This window comes from Micromesistius poutassou (genome assembly GCF_964030765.1).
Source record: "Micromesistius poutassou genome assembly, chromosome: 9".
NCBI classification, from domain to species: domain Eukaryota; kingdom Metazoa; phylum Chordata; class Actinopteri; order Gadiformes; family Gadidae; genus Micromesistius; species Micromesistius poutassou.
The window spans coordinates 13,111,245-13,137,063 of NC_140279.1; the positions used below are offsets into that span (position 1 = coordinate 13,111,245).

Consider the following 25,819-nt stretch of genomic DNA (forward strand, 5'->3'; position numbering starts at 1 on the left):
TTTTTATTTTTAAATTGCTTTCCATCTTGTTTATTTGTTGTATTCAATGAAAGTTCTTGAGATAGCTTCTCATATGCTATGACATTTTTTTCTTCATGCTAGTAGATTTAAGTATGTACATTTCACATTTAGAGATAATATATAGATTATATGACACAAAGAAGTCAAAGTCAAACATAAAATAAGGCAAAAAACTGCTGATATCCAAGTAACCAAGATTGTAGGGCATCAACTAACCAAAGGACGAAGATTGTAGAAGCCCTTTGCGAGAAAGAACAATAAAGAAATACACTGAAATCGGTTTCATATACAAACTGTAATATTTCATGCAGCAAATGTATCAAATGAATCACTAAAGAAAGGTCTATACTCATTGGATCAAGGGTTAAAGTTGCAATATGGAGGATGAATCCCATACCAGTTAATAGGCAGGAGACTTTCAGAATTCCAAAAAATCGGAATAATGCTGTTCAGTCCGGCTCTACTTGGATATGCAACTGTGTTACACAAACTAGGGTAGCTCTGTTGGCTTGGTGGCGAGGGTTCTGGGAATGTCAGAAGTATGTCTGAAGTATGTCTGTTGTAAACAAGAGAGGTACATGCTGGCCAGCATTTTCTATTTGTAGGATGTGATGTGATCATATTTATAACATTATGGAAATCCCTATCAATCAGCATTAATTACAGATAGTTATTATAACCAGCCAGTTGACAAGCTACGCATTGTCACTTTAATGTATATATGTATATATTAATACTGATAGCAAAGTGCAAATTCAATAATCCACATTCATACCCATTCTGGCCAATATCATAGAGCACGTTAATGCAATTGGGTTTTTTGACTAAGGTTGATAAAGAATATCTTCTACAGGTTTTTTAACAACAGTATTGTGAGTTTAATTTTCTTCAAATCTAAAACGCATAGGAATACACACAAAGCTTGGAAAATCCAAACCACATAAATGTGATACCCTTAGTTATTCAACTTGATAGCAAATCAATTAGTTTGAACCAATTTGGCGCATAACAATATGGAACAAAGCCTATTATAAAAAGCAAAACTGTATATAAAGATAATTCTTGGATTTCTTGCTAGAATATTTAGCTCAATAAGTCATCCTTTTCTTTTTTGGGGGTCACAGTAGACCAACAGTAATTTTACCATGATATTTTCTTTCATATATTTAATTAATATAAAATAAAGAAAATACAGTACATAAATGTATTTGTGGGCAGTATGTGGTACAATGCTACAACATGGATAATACTGTCTGTTTATCATTATTCATATTTCATATAAGCTGTCCTGTGAAGTCCCTGTTAAGTCAAATGTTCCAATATTAGATCATGTGCTAGTGAAGTGAATGGAGGACTGCTCAATCAAGACAAATGAGAATAATTGAATAACAGGAGACTCATCCTGGATAATTTGTAGAAAAAATGTGCTTGGACTGCTACGCTAATGCTATGATCCCCCAACCGTCAACAGTCTGTTAATGAGCTATGTCTTCTGAATGCTGGATGGAATGCTAGCTGCCTGGGGTCATAATTTCTGCACCCACAGCTATTCCACCTTCTCTGAAAGGTTGGCACTGGACCAGAGTTTACCTGACGAAGCAATTCAGTTCTTTGCATATATCTCCTCTTCTGTGCTTACTCAGCTTAGAGGGAAACCCAACACTTTAACAAGTTATTAATAGGGGAATGGTGATTTAGTGGTTTACATAGTAGTGTGGATCCTGCTACAAACTCAACTTAAATGCACAACGTTTTAAAAACATAGGATACGATCATGTTAAGATGGACTCAAACTATCCCCTAGTGGTTCTTCCAGACTTTTGTGGTGTTTGCGTTTGGTTTGTGGCTTTTGCATTTGTGTTGTGACCTTTGCATTTGTGTCATCAAGGTTTATGGTTTTCCTTTATCTAACACACTAGTGTGTTTTCTAGGCTAAGAGTCAAAATATAAAAAGTATAAAAGCTGTCTACACAATAAGATACGCTTATTCTGAAAGTTTAGTGAAAGGACCGAATAGGGTGGTAAATGTTCAGATTTCCTTCAATGGAGTAGTCAACAAGGCTCAATCACAATCAAATTCATTCCGCTAGTCAGATAAAGCAAAGTGACTCCACACACAAGTAATTCCACACGTCAAATATGATAGCTGCCATTATTTACAAGCTTTTTACACACTAAACGATGTACTGAGAAACCCCCCCAACATAATCCTCAAATCCTCAAAATAAACAAAAGATTAGATCCTTCTGCAACTCTTTGATCCTTCGAGTCCATTCAAGCTGTTATCTCGTGCTTAAGTGGTCAGCAAACCCCTATAGAGAAGTTCAGCAAGGACATATGTTAAAAAAAAAACATAACTCTCCGAAAACCTATATTTATCTTGCACCTTTACGATTTTTGCTTTGTTTCAGAAGATTTCCAAAGTTTCCAAAGATGAGGATGATGCAGATATTGTGTCGTATTACTGACGAGTCGGATAACCAACGTGAGCCACGTGATGTATTTAGGTCGGCTTTCCACGGAGACCTCACCTGTCTGCATGCCTGGAACGTTCAGTGACCAAAAACCGAAACCACATCGCTTATGAAACAAGTCTTCCAGGCTCATCTTCAGGCCCAAAAAATATATATATATCATCTTATTTTAAAGAAAGCTGCCCTATCTTAAAAGAGTCACGACTCGTCCCTCCAGCTCGCCGCCCGGGATGTCCTACGCCTGGACGGGGGTGGCGGCTCCGGGGGTGGCGGTGATGGGCTCCGGGGGCTCATCCGGCCTCAGACGCCCCCTGGTTCCGGCCAGCAGCGAGTTGCGGGTCATCCTGCGCAGCGACGGGTACAGGCTCATGATGGAATCGCGGGACATGCCGAAGCTAGGGTAAAAGCGCCGGAGTACCGCCCGGCGGAACAGGATGTACACCCAGGGGTCCAGGATCTGGTTGCACGTGGCAAAGCGAAGGAACAGCAGCAGTCGCCGGATCTGGAGCGGTCGCCCCGACAAAACAGTCTGCGCAATAAACACCTGGCGGCGACAAGAGGGATAAATAGAGGGGGGAGAGAGGGGGGGGGGAAAGGAATAGACATAGGGAAGGGGAGAGAGAGGGGGAGAGAGAGGGGGAGAGAGAGAGGGAGACGGGGGAGAGAGAGGAGAGGGGAATAAAAAATAAGACATAAAGAGGGCGAGAGAGAGCGGGGAAGGGGAGAAACGGGGAGGGACACAGAGTTTGACACAGTGAAAGAGGGAGAAAGAAGAGAGATTACGATTAAGACGAAATTAAGAAGAAAGATTAAAAGAGAAAGTGAGAGTGGGAAAGAGTGAGACAGAGAGAGAGGGAGAGGAATAGCGCAAACAATAGGTGGAAAGTATGAGAGATGGGCGAGGTGGTGAGTGAGGAAAGGGCGGGCAAGTTATGGAGAGAGAGAGGGACGAGGGAAAGAAAGAAAAACATTGATATGAATCAAACATCAGAGGACATGGTCCTGTGGGAATGAGAGGCAATAAAAAGGAAACAGATTGATCAAAAGGAAAACAATTAAGCTACTAAATTAAACAGATACCAAAACAAAAACATATTCAGACATGCATACGCAACATGCATCTACAAGTCTGCAATGCGAAGGGGGAGGGGAGGGGGACTGGGGGGGACGGAAGAACTTGGCTTGGCTGATTTCATCGCAGCGTTGTTGTGACGGTTGCTAAAACAAAGCAGTTTCCTCCGTCTATGCTGCAGCTCTCTGCTCACTGAATATGGGGCCGTCTCATCCCTTCTTCCTCCTTACCTTTTTCCCAACCCTTGAAGATCCCTTTCCAGAAACAGAGGCTTATGTCCAGCTTCGTGAAAGATTAAAGATGTAAAACATCTTATCATAAACGTAATCATGATATATATATATACTCTATATATATAATATAAATATATATTCCAAATTATTCAAAATGGTGTGTCCTTACTACATGCTGGTCTTGCGTTATACTTACTTCAAAATAAGTTATTCTATTACAATGTTAAATATTGATAACTGATTTGAATGAGGAACCTCTAACTATGTTAGTTTTGGGGAGGAGGGAGGAGGGGGGAGGTTGAAGCAGCCTAGTGGAGAGAGAGCAATACGTGATCATGAGAACATTCACATTTCGGAAAACAAACAAATCGATGAATCAGTCGCTTGGGAATCGAACTAACGCAAATAGCAGAGTTGACCCCCAAGACGCCTGAAAGCAGATGGATCCACAGGCAGCCCTGGGACGGTGCGATAGGATTCGGGACAGTTGTTGGATGACAAGCGATGCTTTAACCGGTGTAGTGCTGCGTTGAGGCGTTTTGACCGCGGTGGTGGTGGTGTTTCCACCGCGGTCAAAGCTCTCGTGGTGGGTGGGGGGTGGGGGGGCAAAGCGCAGACGATGGAACATGGAGATGGCGTGATGATGGTAGTCTTTCGTTTTTGTTTGTTTTCATGCAATCTACTCGCCTCACTCGGGACTCTTGACACATGATGTAAATCCACGGATCTAATATCTGATTGCAGGTGGCCAAGCGCAAGTAGAACAAAACACAGTCTGGGTCTACTGGGTGGTCAGTCATCGCCGACCCTAGGATGTATGTCTGTGTAGGGGGGAGGGGGAAAGGTGCATACTCAGGGTTAGACAGGCCTGAGAAACATAACATGACCATCAGTGAGAGTGAGATGTGGATGGGGGCCATTACAAGCCTTTTCTCAAACCAGCATGGGAATTGGAATGTCAGTCCAGATGTGTGATGGATGGGTTAACCTACCAGTCTATACCCAGTGGACAGTCCCAACTGCTAGGCTGATCCATCCATCACTGTCTACTTAAGGTGCCTCTTAAGCTTTCTTGTGGCTTTATGGGTGTACAGTAGCTTACATGACAAGATCAACAGAACGGTCGGAAGCAGTGATCTCTTGGGGTCATTTCCTGTAAAGGTATCTACCAAGCCAATCTCAACTGGGACCAAAATACAGTAGCTAAACAAACAAATACTGTACTCATAGCGGAGAAAAGCACAGGCAATATTGTCACAATATTGTCAAGCCACTGTGCTTTGGTTTGATTAGGGAGCACATTTACCCGTGGATGGGTGTTGTTAGACCTGCAGCACCCCAAAAACATTCCCTTTGGTACTTGTTATAATGAATATATTGAACCATGTATATCTCTGTTTAGAGAGGAGAGCAAAGGATAACAATGTCACAACCAATGGCCAATTTGGTTTACGTATTTAATGAACGTGCCGTAAACCTCTCAAAGCCACTGTTGTTTTAAGATGCTTTCAAGCTGTCACTTTATGAAGAAAGGGAACATTCTTACCAATGTAGAAATAAACCTTTTTTCGGCTCTCACACACACACACACACACACACACACACACACACACACACACACACACACACACACACACACACACACACACACACACACACACACACACACACACACACACACACACACACACACACACACACACTTTGGTGCTCATACCTTCCTGATTATACTGTGTCCCTAATGATATTCACCCTGGGAATCTGGGAATCTGGTGCCGGAAGTGTGGTTGTTCTCTACTTCTACCAGATCCCTGTGTCTTCAGGAAACATTGTCTTAATCACAACACAAAACCGGGTTCTAATGCAATCACCCATTTAACCAAAACAGCCTGGAAGACATTTTTGCTGTATGCTGTCTCTACCCCCTCTGTTGAAAATCTTTGGGACCTCAGCAAAAGTCAATGTGCTGAAACACGCACCCTCATGCAAAGTTGCACAGCGACTGGTTTAAACGGACAAAACAGACACGGTAAAGTAGAGTGTAGTGAACGGCGCTATTCAATAGAAATACAAACCAATTTTCTATGCTGGCGCTAATGTAAAATTACATGTTGTTACCGTATAATAACTAAGTACCTTGGTGTCCCAGATCCATATCTACCTGAGAGAGAGAGAGAGAGAGAGAGAGAGAGAGAGACAGACAGACAGAGAGAGGCAGAGAGAGTGGAGGGGAGAGTGAGAGAGAGGGTGAGAGAGAGAGGGAAGGGGGAGTGTGAAGGGAATAAAATATTGAGGGGAGGGTGGTGGTGGTGGTGGTGGAGGACGGATATCCTCTTTCTGTCTACAACCGGAGATGGACCAGTTTCCCAAGGGACTTATCTTCATAAAACACACACACAGACAGGCACACACACAAAGAAAAACAAATACACGCACATACACACACAAACACACAGAAATTTGCGCACATACATTCTCACCGGCTACAGGGGATTGGAAAGTGCTTTGTTGCCAATGCAGGCTAATGGAGGTTCACTAACAAGCGCTCCTTATCTGCTGCTCTTTTATAGCCCATCCGTCAGCATCGGCGCTGTCAGGAGATGGCGGCTTTCACGAGAGGGGGGAAGGTATACATTTATCCCTCTGAAATGGTGGTGGTCAGCAATTAGAGATAATTGACCCCTAAATACCGTAATGTTTGAATCAAGTAGATTTAGTGCGATGCACTGTGTAGAATATCAAGTGAGGATAAGTACGACTGAAGTGGAAGAGAACTCGATATCCAGCACGGCTTTTTTTTGGCAGGTCTCCGAGTATAATGACTAAAGTGGTGTGAGAGCTTAATTTAAAAAATGAAAACGAAAAAAAAAACGTCTGAGAACCGTCAACGTCAAGCCTGATTGCAGAGGAACGCACGGTATTGAGCTCGACGTCTGCGTTAAGCGGTTCACCCACGGGGGACTCAAAAACCACGGCTCCACTCACCAGCAGGGGGCACCAGCACAAGGTGGCGATCACCATGATCAGCAGGAGCTGCACCATCATCTCCACCTCGTAGTCCCGCCGCCGCTGCCCCTTGTCCTGCCCGCAGCACACCCGGATCAGCGTGCCCACGCTCACTGTGTTCAGCACGAAGGACACGGCGATGGACGCCAGGCCCACCGTCGAGAAGATCACGGAGAACACCAGGTCGCTGCCCTGCGAGCTGATGTTGATGAAGCACCAGGAGCCCGGCCGCTGCATGTGGTAGCTCCCCACTCCGGCCAGCGGCAGCAGGGCCAGGATACCGGCAAAGGTCCACACCATCAGCACCATGAACACCGCCCGGCTCCCCGGCATGCTGGCAGAGCGGGCGAACGGCCGGTTGATGCCCACGAAGCGCTCGATGGCCATGGCCGCGCCCAGCAACAGCGGGCACAGGCCGTAGAACACCATGGACATGCCCATGAAGTTGCAGAAGTGGCAGTGGGGGTCCAGCTGGCGCCAGTTGAAGTGAGTGAGGTAGTAGGAGAGGACGATGGTGCCGGTGACCATCAGGCCCATGAAGTCGGTGGTCACCAGGCCACCCAGGAAGGTGAGGAAGAAGGAACGCGAGCGGCTGCGCGTGCGCTGGTAGGCCTTGGCCAGCACCACCAGGGCGATGAGGTTAGAGGTGAGGCCCAGGCTCATGAACACCGAGGACAGGGTGAACGCGGTGCTGCTTTGGTTGAAGGGGGGCGTGTTGATAGAGAAGCATAGCGGGGTGCTCTCGTTGCCGACGGGAGATGAAGAGGCGTTCATCGTGGCGGAGGAGGAGGATGAGGAGGATGAGGATGAGGATGGTGATGACTTCAGCCTGATCTCCGAGATGAAGAAAGATAAACTACATCCTTGTTGGGTCCGTCTTGGGCCATCTTAAATGTCTCTTGCTTCAGGCTGGAAAAGAAAATACGATGTTCGTCAAATGTCCTTCATGGAATATCTCGTCAATAAGCATAGACAATGTATTGAAATGAGCTACATTGGAAGAGCAATACTACTAGTAGCGGGAGTACTTGTCGTAGTAGTAGTAGTCATAAAAGCGTATAGCAAGCAGAGCAATAACAATTGTTAGAACAGCTGTTCCTTTTATATAAAATACATTCATACTGCCGTGAATTAAATAAAAAAAGGTTTTTGATAAACCAACTATGGGGCTGAAACATGTCCTATGATTGGGTGATATATCACTCCTTTACAGGACCAAAGTGGAAAGTGAGAAACGACCCAAGGTAGCGATATGCATCACAGAGGACAATAATAAGCAACACAAACCAAACAGCAACATGACTAACAGAAGGAAGGAATGAGCGGAAAATGCTTTTGTGCCAACATTCACTAATAGTTACGGGAAGAAATAGACAAGTATGCATTTCACCTCGAGTGAAATGACCAACAGTCACAGAAAAGCCCCTGTATGGATTTTAGTTCTAATTAAATATTTATTTGTTGGAGATTTGATCGATGTTTGTTCATTCATGCTCTAGTGATGCAAGCGGGAATATGACTCAGAACAAACTGTAAGGATGATTTCATCCTGGAAACCAAATGTGTAATCAAACATTTTCCACCCACATTTAACTGACTTTCCACACGGAGAATAAGGGAAAAGGTTGGGTCACCTTTTAGGGATCCGAATGCCAAGAGATGGACAGGATGCAGACATGTCTCATTTGACCTTTGACCTTCTGAGAGTCCCATTAGCACGAGAGATCTCTGAAATCAATACATCATATTCAAACGTGTCCCTGGCATATGATTTCCCATCTAAACTAATGGGAAGCCATAGAGCTTTACTGATACAACACACTAATACCCAGGTTTATGAATGTCAGTGTATGTTAATCGATGTTGCTATTTGTCATTCTACACTGAGGGTAGAATGACAATAAACACACATTCTGTCCTTGTGGCAGGACATTGGCCTAATCTTTGTTGTTTTTCTATTCAAACCATTGTCCATCTGTGCTGGAAGATCTGACTTTGTGCTCTTCCTCTACCGTGTTACCTAATGGATAATGGCTGCATCTCTGTTTGTCATTGTGAAACACCAGGGAAAGTCAAACCTGTTGTTGGCGTATTTGTACAGGGCCGCAACAAGATACTGGGTCAACACCTTAACAATCCTCTACAACACACACACTAGTGACGTACAGTGAACTCAGGTACAGGATCATCTCAGGCCATCTCCCTCAAGCATGCCGGATAGGCCGTGGGAATCAAACCCAGAACTTTTCAGCATGGGGTCAGGCATCATAATTTTAGTTGGTAAAATCTTAAAACAGCTTATATATCTCAGCAGTTTCCTACAATACCATATGCATTTCACTCAACCCTGGATCGAGTCCCAGCACAATCCCAGGGCTCGAAACCAAAACCCTAAGGGCTTTACAGGCAATGGAAAGGACTCGGAGATGACATTACTTTAAATACGGACAACATACACAACAACAGATCTACACTAACATGGCTGGGGTCCACTACAGCCTGAATATATCTGTGATGTATGCGTGTTCTGTATTTTAACCAGCCGCCCCTCATAGGTTAAAAACAGACAAAGTGCTTGGCTTGGCTGGGTTTTGACAGGTCAGAGAGTTGCTTGGTTCCTACACGGATAATGGTGGAGTATTACTAAAGTAACGGCTGGTTTATGGTCCTCCTGCTTGGTAGACTATTACTGTTGATTCATTTAGCAGATGCTTTGAAAGTCATCTGCAGATGCAGATGACTTTCAGTGAATTCAGACACATGTCGTTAAGGGGTAGATAAGGGGTACCACATACCACATGAGGGGAATTGAAACAATTTACTTCTGGATGGGTGTCAAACATCTTAACCTAATTCAGATTTCTTTCTCCTTTCAAATTGTCTTCTTATTAAAAACATATCATCAAACATCTATATAAAAAGTCAGTCTCCCGCAACCTCATATGCGTGCACATGGTTAACCTTTAAATGTAGGCAATAGACTATACTAAAATGTTTACAGGTACACACTGACACTGTAGTTCAATACTGATCACGTTCAGCCCAGTTGATTAAAAAGAGAGACACTTTTTTAACTGCTTTAGATTTTTCTTTGTGCCAAATCAAATCCAGATTATAGTTAACTTCAAAGGCAAACACAAAAAAATACATTCCAACACAGTGGAAATGAACACAAAATCAATGACAGTAACGTCTGTGAGGTGTCAAATATTGGCCCTGAAAAAAAGCATAAAATAAAGTATCAATATGATCCAGTGAGCATAATGCGTCTAATTAATTATTCATTGTTAATAATACTTAATCATTATTTTCTCTTGCAAGACACACATTCGCTACTGTCCCAGCCGTGCAATTATTCCTACAAGGCAGAGTCCCATAACCATCAATGAAGAAGAAGAAGAAGAAGAAAAAAAGTTACCTTCTCGTACGAAGCTTTGTGGACGTCTCTAAGCGACCGTCGACCGCGTCCGTTCCTCATCTGGCAGAGGACCCGTCGTGCGCCTGAACGCTCCCTTTTTTAGCCAAACTGAAGCGCCTGTGTTGTGGCTGACCGCCGCGGACGCGCGCCTTGCTGTCTACACGCATCTGCACGGCCGACGATGTGTCTCATTTGCAAAAAAAGGCTTGTTGCAGGAGTTTGAACACTCCCCCTAAATAACAGGAGGAAGAGGTATTTACACGCACACGCGGGGGACGAGGAAGAGACTAGACCAGAAGAGAGTTAAGTATGGCGAGTGAACAGTGCCAAACCTAAGGATAACCAGGAAGAGGCGAAGGAGCAGTCTAACCCTACGCCGCCGTGAGAACGTGTGAAATTTTGTATGGGATTGATTGGGACTGCAGACGAGAGACCAGCAGCGACGCCACGGCGACTGCATGGAAGTTCCGTCCACCGGCGGCGGTGTCACGGCGACGTACATACGGAAATTCAGACAAAATGTACGTCTATGGCGAGTGAACAGTGCCAAACCTAAGGATAACCAGGAAGAGGCGAAGGAGCAGTCTAACCCTACGCCGCCGTCACAACGTGTGAAATTTTGTATGGGATTGATTGGGACTGCAGACGAGAGACCAGCAGCGACGCCACGGCGACTGCATGGAAGTTCCGTCCACCGGCGGCGGTGTCACGGCGACGTACATACGGAAATTCAGACAAAATGTACGTCTGCTCACGGACGTCTGAACGAGTTCGTCGCCACTAAGACGCCTGCTAACCTACGTCGCCGTGAGAACGCCTGAACTAAAACTTAAGAGTTTTGGTCTTTTTGACACACAAAAACGAACGGTTTTTATAAAATGTCATCAACTTATTCATCAACAAGTATTTGGACATATTAATACCAGAAAAAATAAATAATAATAAAAAAGAAAAAAATATATAGACTGGGAATCGAACCCCAGTCTCTCGCGTGACAGTCAATTACCTTAACCACAACATTGTCTGGACCATGACCAAAAATAAATAAGTAAATATATATATATATATATGTATATATATATATATTTATTTATTTATTTTTGGTCATGGTCCAGACAATGTTGTGGTTAAGGTAATAAATAAATATATATATTTATTTATTTTTGGTCATGGTCCAGTCAATGTTGTGGTTAAGGTAATTGACTGTCATATATATATATTATGGCGACGGCGTGCGTATCCTCTCACCACGGCGGCGGCGTATGTATCTCCACACGTGCATTTCACACGATGTTATCCTTCTCCTGGTAATCCTGGCACTGTTCACTCGCCATAGTTAAGTAGTAGGTCTAAGAATAAAGCAGTCTGATACAGTTGGCTGACGTTCAAAAAGGTTATTTATGTCAACCTGTGAGTTGAGATAATTTCGCTTCCATACAGAGTATTATTTTCCTCTTCTGAAATACTTTATTGATAAGACATCTGCAAAGCAGATTCAGGTCTACTAACACGAAGTTGAAAGTGACCAAACATATGTTTTTCATATTTTTCCCCACACACTTTTCGTAAATTGACAAAGCCCTAATCGGAAACTAAATCAAACACTTAACGAACTACAGCTTTCTCAAAAGTCTGTTTTTCATATATTCAATTGGCCATCCATAATCTAAAAAGGCTGTAACAAAAGAAAGATCATCTCTCGAATACAACCACATGAAAAGGTTGCACGTTTACCTGTGATATCCCATGTAGGAGCCTGTATAGCCAACTTTTATACGGCAGTATTATTTTCTATCTAGGCCTACGACAGAGTTATATCCCTGGTTGCATTTGATTCAGGGCAGAATATCTATCTATTACCTACAGGATATAAACAATTGTCCTTGCACCTTTCCTCTTTTTTTCCTTGTCCAATCCATCTCCATCACTCCATTTCATTCACCCGCCAAACACATCCAGACAGAACGGTAATTGGACCGTTACAGCCAATGGGGCTGCTCCGTTTGGCAGGACAGTTATTATCCATCAACGGCCGATTACTGCATTACCCAGTCCGATGGGCTGTCAACAACCACTCGGTCGTCAACATTATCACACAGACATCCCGTTTTACCGGAATACTCTAATGTGAAGTGCTGCTTTGGTTTTTCACGCAGCTTAATAGCCAGGAAATCTGGGGACAGAAACTGGATCTCTGTGGATGTGGTATTCCCTCTAGTCAGTGAGCAAATCACAATATTCTCCCCCAGATGCTCTCCATTTGTTTGTAAGTACAGGGATGGTGATTCAGAGGCTGCTGTATATCAGATGCGGGACAGGAGCTTAACTGTCCAGGAGAAGCAGCATAACACCCCGACTTCCCTCCCTCAACCCCCGCTTTCTTTGAACCGTTGGAAAAAAAAAAAACAGTTGACAAAAAAGGAGAAAGTTTCCCATGATTTATCACAGCAAGGGACCTCATTGCTGCATGTGTGTCATTAGTCACAGGCAACAGCCAAGGCCGTATTCACAACTTCTAGATTAGGAATAATGAAATCTATTAATAGTGATGCCTCAGGAAAAATACATCAACATCCATTATATTAGGAACAGCAACATATGCCAAAAGACATGGCACTTGAACACATTCTTTGGGGGAATCAAACCTCTGACCTCTTTCATTGCTATGCTACCAGACTGTAGGCCTGTTGGAACTGAAACAGGCCTTGACCCTGCAGTGACCTCAAACTCAACAAACCATTCATCGTCACTATGTTAGGGCGAGCTCCCGATTTTCAGTACATTTCCAGGCATCTGAATGACTTGTTCAGTATTTTCGTTGAGCATTGAGCTTCACTGCCCATGCAAAAGGTCACGCCTGTCCGTGCCAAGGCAATCGTACAACCATACCAACAACAAGTTCCCTTCCCACTCACTCTGGAACCCACTCGACCAGACGGAAACCGCACAACAAGTGGATATTTCTGGTGCTATTATTTACTGAGGAATTATTTGACAATCCAAGCTCGTTAAAGAAAAAAGCGATCCTTGGTGTGTCAGTGTCTGAGTGACGGCCCCACCCAGCCTCCGCTGCCGGACGATCTGAGCTCAGGGGGGGGCTGCCAGGAACAAGCAGACAGGCTCTGCTTAGTTTAACTCTAAATTGGTCCATTTGGAAGGTAATTGCATTCAGGGACAGGTGCCAGAAGCCCAGAGTATGCCTCGCCAGAGCCGTCTTCTCAAAGCCAGCGGGCCGATGAGTCTGTCTCTCATCCTGGCATCGCCACGACGACCAGTGTACCGCGATGGGAGGAAGGATGGGAAGAGACGAGGTCTGAACCTCTACCGGAACAGACAGGTCACATCTGCTGCACGTAACGACACAGCCTCTTTAGCTTTTACTCATTTCCATATATATATGTATATATATATATATAAATAAATGGGTTTTGTTTGTAGGATGTTTATTTGAATATTTTCTATAGGCTACCATTATATATGCTTCAACATTTTTTTGATCTAAATTGTATATCCATCCCAACACCAGTAAAAAGAAACACAACTACCTTTTTCAATTGCTCCTGCATATTATAAAAATAAATAATAATAATAATTAAATGACAGCTAAATTATGATTTGACAAGAATTACGGACACACACACACACACACACACAATAAACGTTGAGGTTAAAAGTCTAGTTGGATATACTTCTCTGAATGTGTATTTGTGTTGTCATCTTCACATAAATTATGCCAATATTAAAAACGTATAACACACTAGGCTACCAATAGTGACGGTAAACTGCAATCCAAATCAGAATCATCCACAGCATTTCCAGATCTCAACTCAACTGGATAATCTTTTTAATTGTTCTAGCCACAGGCAGATCATCTCCACTTTCATCTAAAGCAAAAGTCCACTGGAGTGTATTTATCCACACAAGCTCCAGGATGACTGGAGACAAAAACCAGAGCCTCCGGCCCCCACTCCACACACACGGCCTGAACTGAGCTTGAACTCCCGTGGACTGTCACAGCACTGCTACGTATCTCGCTCTCGCTGCAGTTCACGCAACCGTTTAACACACGACACGCAGACCATCTCTACAGAAACGTTGAGCAGAACGACAGAACGACGGCAAGCGCGTGCTACTCTGTGTTTTTAGCGGGAGAGTCAAAGTAAGCAGAAGACAGACGGCTGAACGCTCACGCAAAAGTGTCTCATCTCATTCCAAAGACATCTGTCCTGACAAGTTGTGACAGGAGCCAAGAGGCCGTTCACTTGAGGTGAGAGTTATGACTCCAACACACCAGCCCACGAGCAGTGCTCCATGGGTTCAGCCTCATAGCTCATCAGGGCTCTGGCCAAGGCCTTAATTAACACAAATGTGAGAAATCTACTGATGAAGATGAATTGGCAGTAAGCCAGTCGGCATTTCATTTAATGGTAACATATCACATTCAATTTCTGTTTAAAAGATTCAAATCACATGGCAATCATGAGAATGAGCATGACTGGGATCATCTTTCACAGATGAACAACCGTTCAATCTCATACACATCATACAGACATTTGAACAAGTTTTGGTAAAAATTGCGAAGGGCAGCAACGCAGCTAACAGAGAAAATTGCCCGGCATATGGTCAACAGTGTCTTCATTGAACCCATCACTTGCATCACTGGCAGCACTAGGAGCAGTGGACAGTCACACAGTGCAGTGCCTGGGGATCAACTCCGGTCTAATGCCTGCTGCCTAGGTCAAGGGCACCAGCAGGAGTATTAACCAAACATAAATGTCTTTTTTGATGTGGGGGAGGAAACCGGAGCACCTGGAGGAAACCCACCTGAACACGATCTGAGCCATTCCATGTTGATGGAATAACAAAGGAAAAACGTTGACACAGCAGACCTCAAAATGAATGGCAATGGCAAGTCCACGTCAATGGTAAGTCCCACGAAATGAATGTAGATTGAGGGTCAAAATGCAACATCATAGCAATGATGCATTCAAACTTGAGGAAATAGACTGTTCAAGAATCAGCAACTTGGTGGCATATGGAGGAAATCAGATTAATACTGTGGCTTCAGTTGTCCTGTCATGTCACCTAGCAGGCCAGCCATATGCACTACAGTTTGTGGAGAGAAACGTCTAGCCACTGCTAGGCTTTCCAGCATGCATACCCATGGAGTTGGTAACACTGAACAAGGGAAGTTCATCAACTCAGTGTGAATGACAATTCCAACATGCCGCACCAGATTTTCATGGAATATATGCTGATCTCTTCAAGGTCAAACCTGGTAAACTACCAGTAACATACTCTACGAAAGTAGATCTGTACAGCCTGTCGTCTGTCCAGCACGCCCCATTCCGGCCATGCAGGAGAGTTAGGGGCGGAGCTTGAAAGGATAAAGGACCTATCACTGCTGTTTCTGAACACACTGAATGGGAATCATCCATGGTGGCAACAAACAAAAAGCAAACAGAAATCATCAGAATCTTCATTGATCCCAGGGATCTCAACATAGCATTAAAGCATCCCCACCTTGGTATGTTTTGATCCCAGGGATCTCAACATAGCATTAAAGCATCCCCACCTTGGTATGTTTTGATCCCAGGGATCTCAACATAGCATTAAAGCATCCCCACCATGCTATGCGCACTGGAGCCCCCAGGAAATCCACTTTTCAGCATACAAAGGAGAGAAATTACGGGATGGAGTTCAGCCACTTCTCATCCACCCAGCTACAACAGCTCAAAACCATCAACAGAACCATTCTAGCTACACCCAGTTGCTGACTGTGGTCTACAATGGCCACAGACATCCTGGAATGGAACCGTAAACATTATAAAGTGCTTGATGAATCATATCCCGGTTGGTATGACCAACTCAAGGACATCACAGCAACATCAGTCATTACAAAACTGAAACGACATTCATATTGTGTTATAATATGACATGCCATTCCTTAATTATTGTCCATACCTAAGGCATCTATCCCAACATTGTTTGGATAGACATTGAAATGTAATTATTATTTACGTTAGCCATGTTCTATCTTGCATTAGGGCTACGAGCTAAAGTGCGAGGATGTAGAGCAATCACAACAGGGCATTTGAATATACTCCCATAGCAGCCATCGCACCGTGCCACTGTGCATGGGCGAATCTTGCTCTCTCCTAAGGTATTCATGTCAGGTATTCAAGATATTCAAGTCATGTTGAGCTATGACTTACCATTAAGTTATAATAAATACTATTCCTGTTCCCAGGTAACCCCTCTGTACATGGTTTTTCGGTAAACATCCTCTGGCCAAAACAGGATATGGTTTTCGATATTTTAGCTGGTGAGTGCCTGGCTCAAGGGAACTGCAGACATTAAACCTCAGCATTGACTTTGGAATTGTCACCCTGTGTGGTCGGCTTGCTTTACAAAGACAGCTCAGAGGTGACGAGGCGGAGTCGCATGGCCAACGGCAGCCAGCAAGACACTGAAGGATTTCAACCCGCAGGCAATATTCAGAACCCAAATCCCTCGACCAAATCTGTTAGCTATAAAATATCCCTGATTAATTTTGGCGCACTGGCGACTCTCAACATCTTTTCAACTTTTGTACAATTTTTTTTGTACTACAACTATTGTACATGCAGAGTCCATGGACATATATAGACGCCATATTTAATCTGTGCCGTGTAACCATATTTGGTAACTGTGGAATACTGATGTTTGCATCTTCTGGGAAATTTCTGAGTCACATTCGCATGCTCTCTCTGTCCTTGTCCCCAAGAGTTAAAGAAAGGTTTATTTATAGGATTCCTGGTAAAATTAGGAAGATGTGAGATTAATTCAACACGTAAACAAACAGGAAGACAGGCTAGCCTAAGGTCTATATAGAAAAGAATAGCGGTGTACACACACACACACACACACTATATATAGACAAACTTTAACAAGTTTGCCTACACATCTACTGCATTAACAGCTGCAGTTCCGACAGACACATGCACAAATCTTGAACCCACAAGTGAAAAAACAGAGAACCTTTTACTTATTTATTAATCCATAACCACATAATTTAACTAGCCAGCGACTTAAGAGAAGATGTTACATAAATGAAAGTATAAACACACACATAAGCGCACACACAAACACACACACAATACATACATCTAGTCATCGAATGGCCACGTCAAAGTTGTGTTTAAGTATCTTGAAAATCAAATGATGCGTCCACTACCTGAATGACTGGAAACAAATACATATGGCATAGGAATATAAAAATTAAAGTCAATAGTTCAGAGGCCTACTCTACAACTCTACCTTCTTAATGTACACAATACTTGTTTCTTTGTGTGCATTAGATTCACCATATACGTGGCATTTAACACAGAAGGGCATGCAGATATGCAAGGCGAATTTCACCCCAGAAAATGTCAGCACCAAAAGGAATGAAGTGTATGTTCTAAACATGAAATAGAGAGTTGCTATGGTGGAGGAATCTGAATTCTGCCACTACAAACTCAAAGATCTGAATCAGAATGTGGAAAACACAAAAGAAATACATGAAAAAAGGGCATTCAAAATGGCAGAGAAAGGTCACTGCAGGGACAGTGGTTAAAAGCACGGCACAGATAGTAATAGTAATAGTAATAGATAGTAGTAACCAAGAGTAACACGGGATGGACTCCTATCCTTAAAATCGAAATGCTTCTTCCAAAGCATTCACCATGAATTAAATCCCCACCCACAGGCCAACATACTTCGTTACCAGTAGTAGTTTGAGTATCATCAGGCTTTATGTCAAAGGTCAGCCAGTCACACAAGCGACATCAGCATCACATGCTTCTAAATTACTTTGAATCATACGGGTTAATCATGGGTTGATAATAACAATGCTATTCCAGTGAAAAGTAGGATACCAGTAAGCCCCAACATCTGCTGGCCAGTTTACTTTAATCCAAGGCATTCCGCCTTCCCTTCTATGGTCATGTGCGAAACAAAGTCTTCACAAGATAACAAATATCCATGACTTTAAGCAGTAGTTTTAAAAAGTGTTTGCTATATCCCGGAGAACTTGGAAGTGTGCGCTGTTTTGGGTGTATTGTGGGACTGATTCAGCTAAACTCGATCTCTAAAATATGCCAGTGGCAGAGAAGAACCCTGCACACATGAGGACCTAATTGGGCCCCTGGGTATTTGTACTTCCCTTATCAGGCACTACATTTACTGTGTGAAGAATGGAAAACATGTAAGAAAGAAAGGCATACGCCAAAAATAGCTAAATACAATAAATGGCACTGTCTTGCAGATGCAAATGAATGAATTTGTTGTTGTAAACCTAATCTCTTATTTGGGTTTTGCACTGTTTTCTTGTTTACTGAAATACAGGAGTAAAAATGTAAAACTGCCGCTGTCTTGACAATTAAATGTCATTCTTGTCCAGCAGAGGGAAGCAAAGTCCCATGGCAGAGCCGGAATGACAGTTGTTTTCCTAAAGAATTACTGTTAGTTATTGTTATTTATAACTTATTGTTTTACTATAAATATAACCGTATAACTAATTTAGTATTAATTTGTCTTGGGTTTATTGGGGCATGTATGTAGCCTAGGCTTCAATGCTTTGGTAATTAAGGATTCAAAATAGACTATTAACAGCTTGCATCTTCTATTCTTAGGCCTATCTGCTGCTGATGGACTTATATCATACACACGTGATGGATTGGCGAGATTTGATAAACAATACTTTAATATTCTTAAGATGATGAACCTATTAAAAAGGAACCACGCCCTGTTTCTGCATTTACAGAAACAATCGCATACAAAGTAATATTTTTGGATCACAGCTATTAACAGTGATCTTTACGAGTGAAATATCAATGCAAAAACAACGGGCATCCGTGGCCTACTGGTTAAAGAGTTGGACCGGTAACCGGAGGGTGGCCGGTTCGAATCCCGACCGGTAGGCAAAAATATGGATGGGGGGAGTGGTTGTGCAACACTCTCCTACGTCCTCATCCACGGATGAGGTGCCCTTGAGCAAGGCACCTGAAACCCCCACCTGCTCCCCGGGCGCTGCACTGCGGCTGCCCACTGCTCTGGGTGTTTACCGGCTCCCAGATGGGTCAAAAGCAGAGAAAGAATTTCCCCCAAAAAGGGGATAAATAAAGGATAACTTAACTTAAAACTAGAATTTATGATATGTGTCACTATACTACTAAACATCCTTCTAACATGTGCATTATTTTAGAGTGAAAAATGTGTGCACTTATCTATCTAACGTTGAACACATTATACTGCAGTAATAGGACGGTTTCAATCATGTCACATTCCGGGCAGCCATCCTGGTACTCAATGACCATTGAGTCTAGAATAACCCAACAACCAGTGGTAACTATTTTTATTATAAGCTTGATAAGAACCAAGACGGCGGCTGGGAATGTGAAACACTTAGGCCTATATTATAATATCTTATTGACGGAGACCAGTAGAAGGGAACTGACCTTTTATGTTAAAGATAAACCTAAACCTGAAGTTAATCTCCTCCGACCATTACTTAAATTGAGTTGAATGGCTGCCTATTTATTAATTCAAATAGTAGAATATATAGTTTTAAATTATCTTCGACAAATTGCACATAAGTATTGCATTCACATTTTCTATTCCAGCAACATAATTGATCAGTTCATTAGTTGTCTTCAGAAACCCACCGCCTGTAAATATGATAGATCTGAGAGACCACCATTGCATCGGCATATTTTAAAACTCTCTTCATCGACGACACTGTTGTCCCTCCCGCATCACATCACGCAGACACGTACCAAACCACAGTATGTGATTTACGCAAACGAGGGCACACAGATCTCCCTCTCTTGTGAATTTGTGGGCAGGTGGTTGGATGGCCTTCTGACAACCTTTATTGTGCAGCTGGCACCAATCCAAACGCCAATAAATCCCTGATTATAAAATGTGATCGTAAACCCCCTAATAGTGTGTCATGAATATTTTAACATCTCATCCACAAGTCCTACCGAAGAGGGGGGAAAGAAAAATTAAAAAAACAGTGCATAGCATACGGAACAACTTCTGCGCGCAATGGTGCAAGTGGCTGGCTTTCCCTTAGCTCCTCTCGGCTCTACCCTGTGGCTTGATCAGATTGATTTGTCATTTGCCACGACGGAGAGTCCAGCCACGGCACTGCGGATAATCAAATTTATCGCATTGCCATTTATTACACATTTCTGTGGCTTTTGGGTCCGATGTCACATCGATTCCTTGATTGCTTGCTTAGCTGGACGCTAACGAGTTGCCGTCTGACTCACTGCATAATCACCCCTCTAATTCACTCTCCTGCTTGGCCTCACATGCGCTCGGTCTGCTCACCGGCTACAGAGTGCCTCTATGCGTGCCCCTCCAAGTGGGCAATTGGCAATATCGTTCTTGAAGCCGTGCCACGCCGCACACATTAACCACTCTGACTGAGCACACTCTCTGAGCAAATTGGCGTTTTAGGTGACCTGGCCTGCCTTTTCGCGAGATAATCTTTAGTGCTAGTGGTTACGTGTGAATCACAGTGTTAAACAAATCACAATTTGATAGAAGCTGAAGACACTAGAATGAGCCACGGCTGCCTGAGTACTATTAGTCATTTGGAAGAGGCTTTCATTGAAGACTTGCCATGAATTCCGATAAAAATGTTTTGTGATGTCGTTAGGGAGGAGGTAGATGTTAGGCATCTTGCTCATGAACGGCCAGGAGAAACACAGTAGCACAGCTCCCAACCACTCTCTGCCCGAATGCTGGGAGCAACATCCACGGTTATCTCCCACTGAGAAGTCACATCAGTGCTGCAGAGATTGTACCTGAAAGGCGAATAAGCAGAGAGAGAACGAGAGAGGGGGAAGCGAATACCAGCAGGTGAGGCCTCTGGGCACCACACCACACAGCAGACGACCTGCCTGGCAATTATCCACCCGGGGCCCCGTTCAGGGAAAGGAAGAAAACAAAAGCTGCGACTGTGACAAAGCTCCCTGATCAAACACGCGCGGAGCAGGCCTCCCCCAGGGGTTGGTTGACAGGGAATCCGAAGAATGTGGGAACATATCACCGGGCTTAATTGTACTTCCGTCGCACGTAGTAGGCCTAGTTATCGTAATGGACAACATGGTAAACAAAGGACGGACCGATCCATTAGGCTTGTTTAAGGAGGGGGATCTGATTGACGCCGAGGACAAAAATAACAAAACAGAAGTGTGTCAGTTTTTTTTTCAGACAACATTTCTTTAATACAAAGTCAACATATCTACATACACAGTGGTATTTAACCAATTATTGTTGAGTTCGAAGTAACAGTTTGAATGTGATAGCACTTGGCCCTCATACAAAGGAAAATAATTCTGCCGAGTATGGGAATTTCATTATTTTTTTGTTCTCATTGGCTGTTGTATGTATACGTTTCTTGTCACTTTTTCATCTTTTGTTCATTTCTATACCCCCCCCCCCTGCCAAATTCAGCGAAATACTCTGGTGGCTGTTGTCAAAAAAAAGTCTAGCATCTTTACATGAACTGGAAAAAAGAATAACACATTACACAAGCTTCCAACCACGTCCACGGAGAAAGGTTTTGGCGCAGGCGCAGAGGCCCGTGTGGGGGTCTCCGTCTGAGAACGAGTCCTCCGCAACGGATTTAGTTCAGTTAAGTTCCCAAACATTTCCTTTAAGATCTCCTCAGTACTGTGGAGGAGATGCCGGAATTGTAAATCCACAGCAGAAGCTGTCTGTGGAAATTCGAGTCGTCCTCTTCCTCCCGGCTCTTAAAAGTCCTGATTTTTTTCCCGCCTCCCGTAAAACAAACAAAAAAAAACTACCACCCTCGAAAAACAACCCGACAAAAACATGGTATTTTGTACAAATGATCTTGGAAGAAAATGTACTGTTGTCAAATGTCAGGTACAGAGAACACCCCCTGCCCCCCTTTGGTTATGATTATCTACTAGTAGCCCCACAGTATGGATTGTTTCCTTGGTAACAGATCTATGGTTTAAATCTTAGCTTGTTAGCGTCGTACGGGTGGGGTTGTGAGTTTCGTTTTGGTAACCGGAGGTTCACGTGTGTATAAAATCACGACCAATGTAGTATTTGAGGTCCAAGGGGGTCGTTACAGCACTGAACCCCTCTGGGATAGGGTTTTTGTAGTCTGAGGCGGTCACATTTACACCCGTACTAGTTATTATAGAAAGGAATAGGCCCTCTAACGGGGCGTGGTTACCCCGCTAAAGGGGATGGTAGCGCCGTAGATGAGCCTCCACAGCCAATGGTTAACAGCTTTTAGGATGGAAGCTGCCTCATCTACCAATCAGATTGCTAGAATGAGAAATTATAGGCAACGGTATTTAAAGCAGAAAGCAGAAATGGAGGGGGAATACTTTGAGGGGAAAAGGGCGGGAAAAGGCTTTACGAACACCGAGAAGTCGGACATGGGAATCGCAATCTCGGTCAGAAGTCGGTCTTCGTTTGTGAGCTTCAGTGTCAAATTATACAAATACATATAATCTATATATTTGTTTATTTTTATTTACATGTATTATATCTTGGATCTTAGTTGATAGCTAACATAATGGGTGGTCATGTTATGTTTTAAAGCAAGGTTTTTTTGTGGGACGTCAAATTGTATGTTGTCAGAAGCTGTACACAATCAGAAGAAGGTACAGTCATTTTTGGGCATATGTAAAAAAAAAAACAGGTAAAGAAAAGGGCCATTTTGTCTTCTCCTTAGATGGTTGACTGACGAGGTGATCAACAACAGTTTAAAAAAATATTACAAACTGAACACGATGCAAAATATTCTACTGCGTACAGGTTAATGAAGTCAGCGACGCTTATAAACACGTTAAAAATGAAAGTACCTTATCACAGCAGAAATGGCCGTACTTATGGCAGTAAAGGAACACAAACAAGAAATCGTTAGGTTTGCTGTAAAGAAATAAAAGTACATAATCACATAATTAATAACAAGTTGGTTGGCCTTTAAAAACAGGATGAAAAGGAGAAAAAACTAATTCATAATTGTTTGGATAGTTCTAATATATTCTGCATTTAAATATATATCTATCAATGTGAATGTGGTATAATATATACATATACATATATATATACACACATTCACAAAGACATATGTTATACTGAACACGTGAAAAAATAGAATGTCTTTAAATGTAATATGAAAAGATTAGCATTTATCATGTCACGCTAACTGTATTAAAAAAAAAGATAAAGCTAAATAAAAAGTCAGCTATGTAAAGTAACATGAGATTAATCAGTAATCATAATAATAATAATGTAATAATAATCATAATACAACAGTAACGTATTTGTAAAGTTACAGTAACAATAAGGCTTTTTTTGGAAACGAGAAACAGAGTACGCACACATACACACACACACACACACACACACAGTTCATGTCTCCAGCTCCTGGTCCCGCCACTTAAAACGTCTGGGGAACGAGGGTCTGTCAGTCCAGACCGACGCAGTAAAAGACCCCCTCCATCACCTCTGAGCACACCCACATTCACAAACACTAGTTCCAGTATATATCTTCCTTTTCATTGGTGGACGAGGGGGGGAACAAGTGAGCCGTCACTACGATCTTCACCTCCAGAGCGTCACGTTTCAACTCCAACATGGCGGACCATCTCCACATCCCGCCCATCACGGAGGAACCGGAGAGCATTTACTTGGGTTCATCTGATTGGTCAAGGAGCACACACACACTCGCGCATACACACATAGGAGCCACAAGAGGAGGTTCTTGTTCTCATTGTTGCTGCAAGGGGGGGACTGAACTGGCCCGGTCAATATATGAGTGCTTAACAGGCCGAAGGAGTAGTTTGAAGAAAAAAAATCGGATGATCCGTTGATGTACTTTCAGTTGTGACCACCAGGGGGAGGGCAGGGGAGGGTGAACGATGAGCAAAGCTGGCACCTTTTGTATGTATGATCTCTCGCACGGAAGAGCCACGCACACAGCACTCACCAAGTAAGCAGCATGTTTGGTGTTAAACGTTAAATAAAACGGAAAACGGATAAAGTACCGAAAAAGTTCTAAACGTGACGATGCAGAATATGCATTTTTGCGCCACCTTTAAGTCAGTATCCCTTGAAACAAAATGTTGACTAAAATGAAAGAGGGCCGCACCAAACGTCCATGATGCAACAGTTCCAAGGTAGGGTCGAATTTCAAAACAACAACATTGAAGGTCAAAGCGGCCAGAGAGCCAATGGCCACTTTGGCCACTTCCGAGAGAGCATCAGAGCATTCCTCGGGTTCCAGAAGATCTTAGGATCGAAGTAGGGTTGGTAGTTCATCACAACGACACTGGGCTGGTCTGACCTTGCACCTCTGCTCCAGAGACGGGGAATCGGGCGTACCGAATGTCTGTCGGTAATGAACTGATTATGTTCACACTCTTTCACGTCCATGTTCCTGCTTCACTATGCTAGCATGGTGACGCGTGTGTTCTGTAGCCCTGTCTTACTCAGTAATGGCTGGCCTTTTGATGGTAACTAGAGTAGCGATGTGTTGCTTTAATGGCTAATGGGATGATCACTGGTGGGTAAAACGCAGTGTTTCTCCAGACCAAATGGAAAGTAATCCGTCTTCATTTTGGTTGCTGAGTATTTTCGAACCACTTGGCTAGCCAAAAGGGTAGGTGGCGTTTCGGGGACACTGAATGTTTTGTTCACACAGGCACAGCCATGATTCAGATGTTTCTTTGAACTGCTCCTGCTGTAAGACATTGATAAAGTACCCCTCCACGCCAACACACTCACTACATGTAAAAGAAGAACGAGGCAGAATCGTCTCATCCAGGCTACATCCACCTGCCTCCGTCTCGCTATCGCTCCATCAACCTCGCCCGTGTCCTTCCATTGTCTGCTGTCTTTGTATTACGTACAATATAATTTTTTTTAAAGAAGTGAATCTCCACAAAATGTATACAATGTCCTCCACATTGGAAACACTTGAGGTAAGGTTCGCAGTCCGACTCTGGTTGGGGTTCCCCGTCCCCCCCAAAGTGTGAGCCAAAGCCTTTTTTAATTCTCTCCTCTTATTGGTCAGTGGTGGTCAGGTGGTCTGGTCCCTCACCTGCTCCAAAATTCTATTTTCTTTGCGTTTTTATTGACTAAACTAGCTCCGCCTTTTCAGAAAAAGGGAGTTCTTTGTGATTTGTGGATTTTGGTTTTACTGGGTTGGGACATTTTCTTGGGGGAATCGTTGTTGTTGTTGGTGTCATTTCTTTATCCATTTTCGTCTTATTCAAATTTCAAGCACGGTTGTATGGCTCAGGAGACAGGTGAGGTTGGGGGGGGAGGCAGAGACCTGGAGGGGGGAGGTGGTGTGGGAGGGGTGGGGAAGGGAAGGGAGGATGGCTATTTTACGTTGCATAGTGATCGAAGCTTCCCAAGTACTCCAGCGCGGCCTGGTAGCAGAACTGGTACTCATCCTGCAGGAGAAGCAATTAAACACAAACAGGAAAAACGTCAGCCTCTCAGTCACACACGCTGCGATCGACACCTTCACCCACAATTTGACAGTTGCAGAACTCTCAAAATGAAG

The 25,819-nt window shown here is 43.3% G+C and overlaps 2 protein-coding genes across 2 annotated transcripts in view; both read right to left on the reverse strand.

The window, feature by feature from the left end:
• Positions 1-2,464: 2,464 nt before the first annotated feature.
• On the reverse strand, positions 2,465-7,580 carry tbxa2r (thromboxane A2 receptor; the record flags this gene model as incomplete). Its single annotated transcript, XM_084472732.1, has 2 exons — positions 2,465-3,039; positions 6,786-7,580. 2 exons carry the CDS (start codon positions 7,578-7,580, stop codon positions 2,731-2,733), a joined length of 1,104 nt encoding a protein of 367 aa, XP_084328858.1. The 3' UTR covers positions 2,465-2,730.
• A 13,928-nt stretch (positions 7,581-21,508) lies between these two features.
• The window catches only part of ptprsa (protein tyrosine phosphatase receptor type Sa), a gene marked incomplete at its 5' end in the record, with an annotated part of 95,568 nt that continues 91,257 nt past the window's right edge, over positions 21,509-25,819 (reverse strand). Inside the window, one exon of the mRNA XM_084472913.1 lies at positions 21,509-25,706. Coding sequence (XP_084329039.1) covers positions 25,638-25,706 — 69 coding nt within the window. The 3' untranslated portion in view covers positions 21,509-25,637. The remainder of the gene's footprint in view (positions 25,707-25,819) is intronic.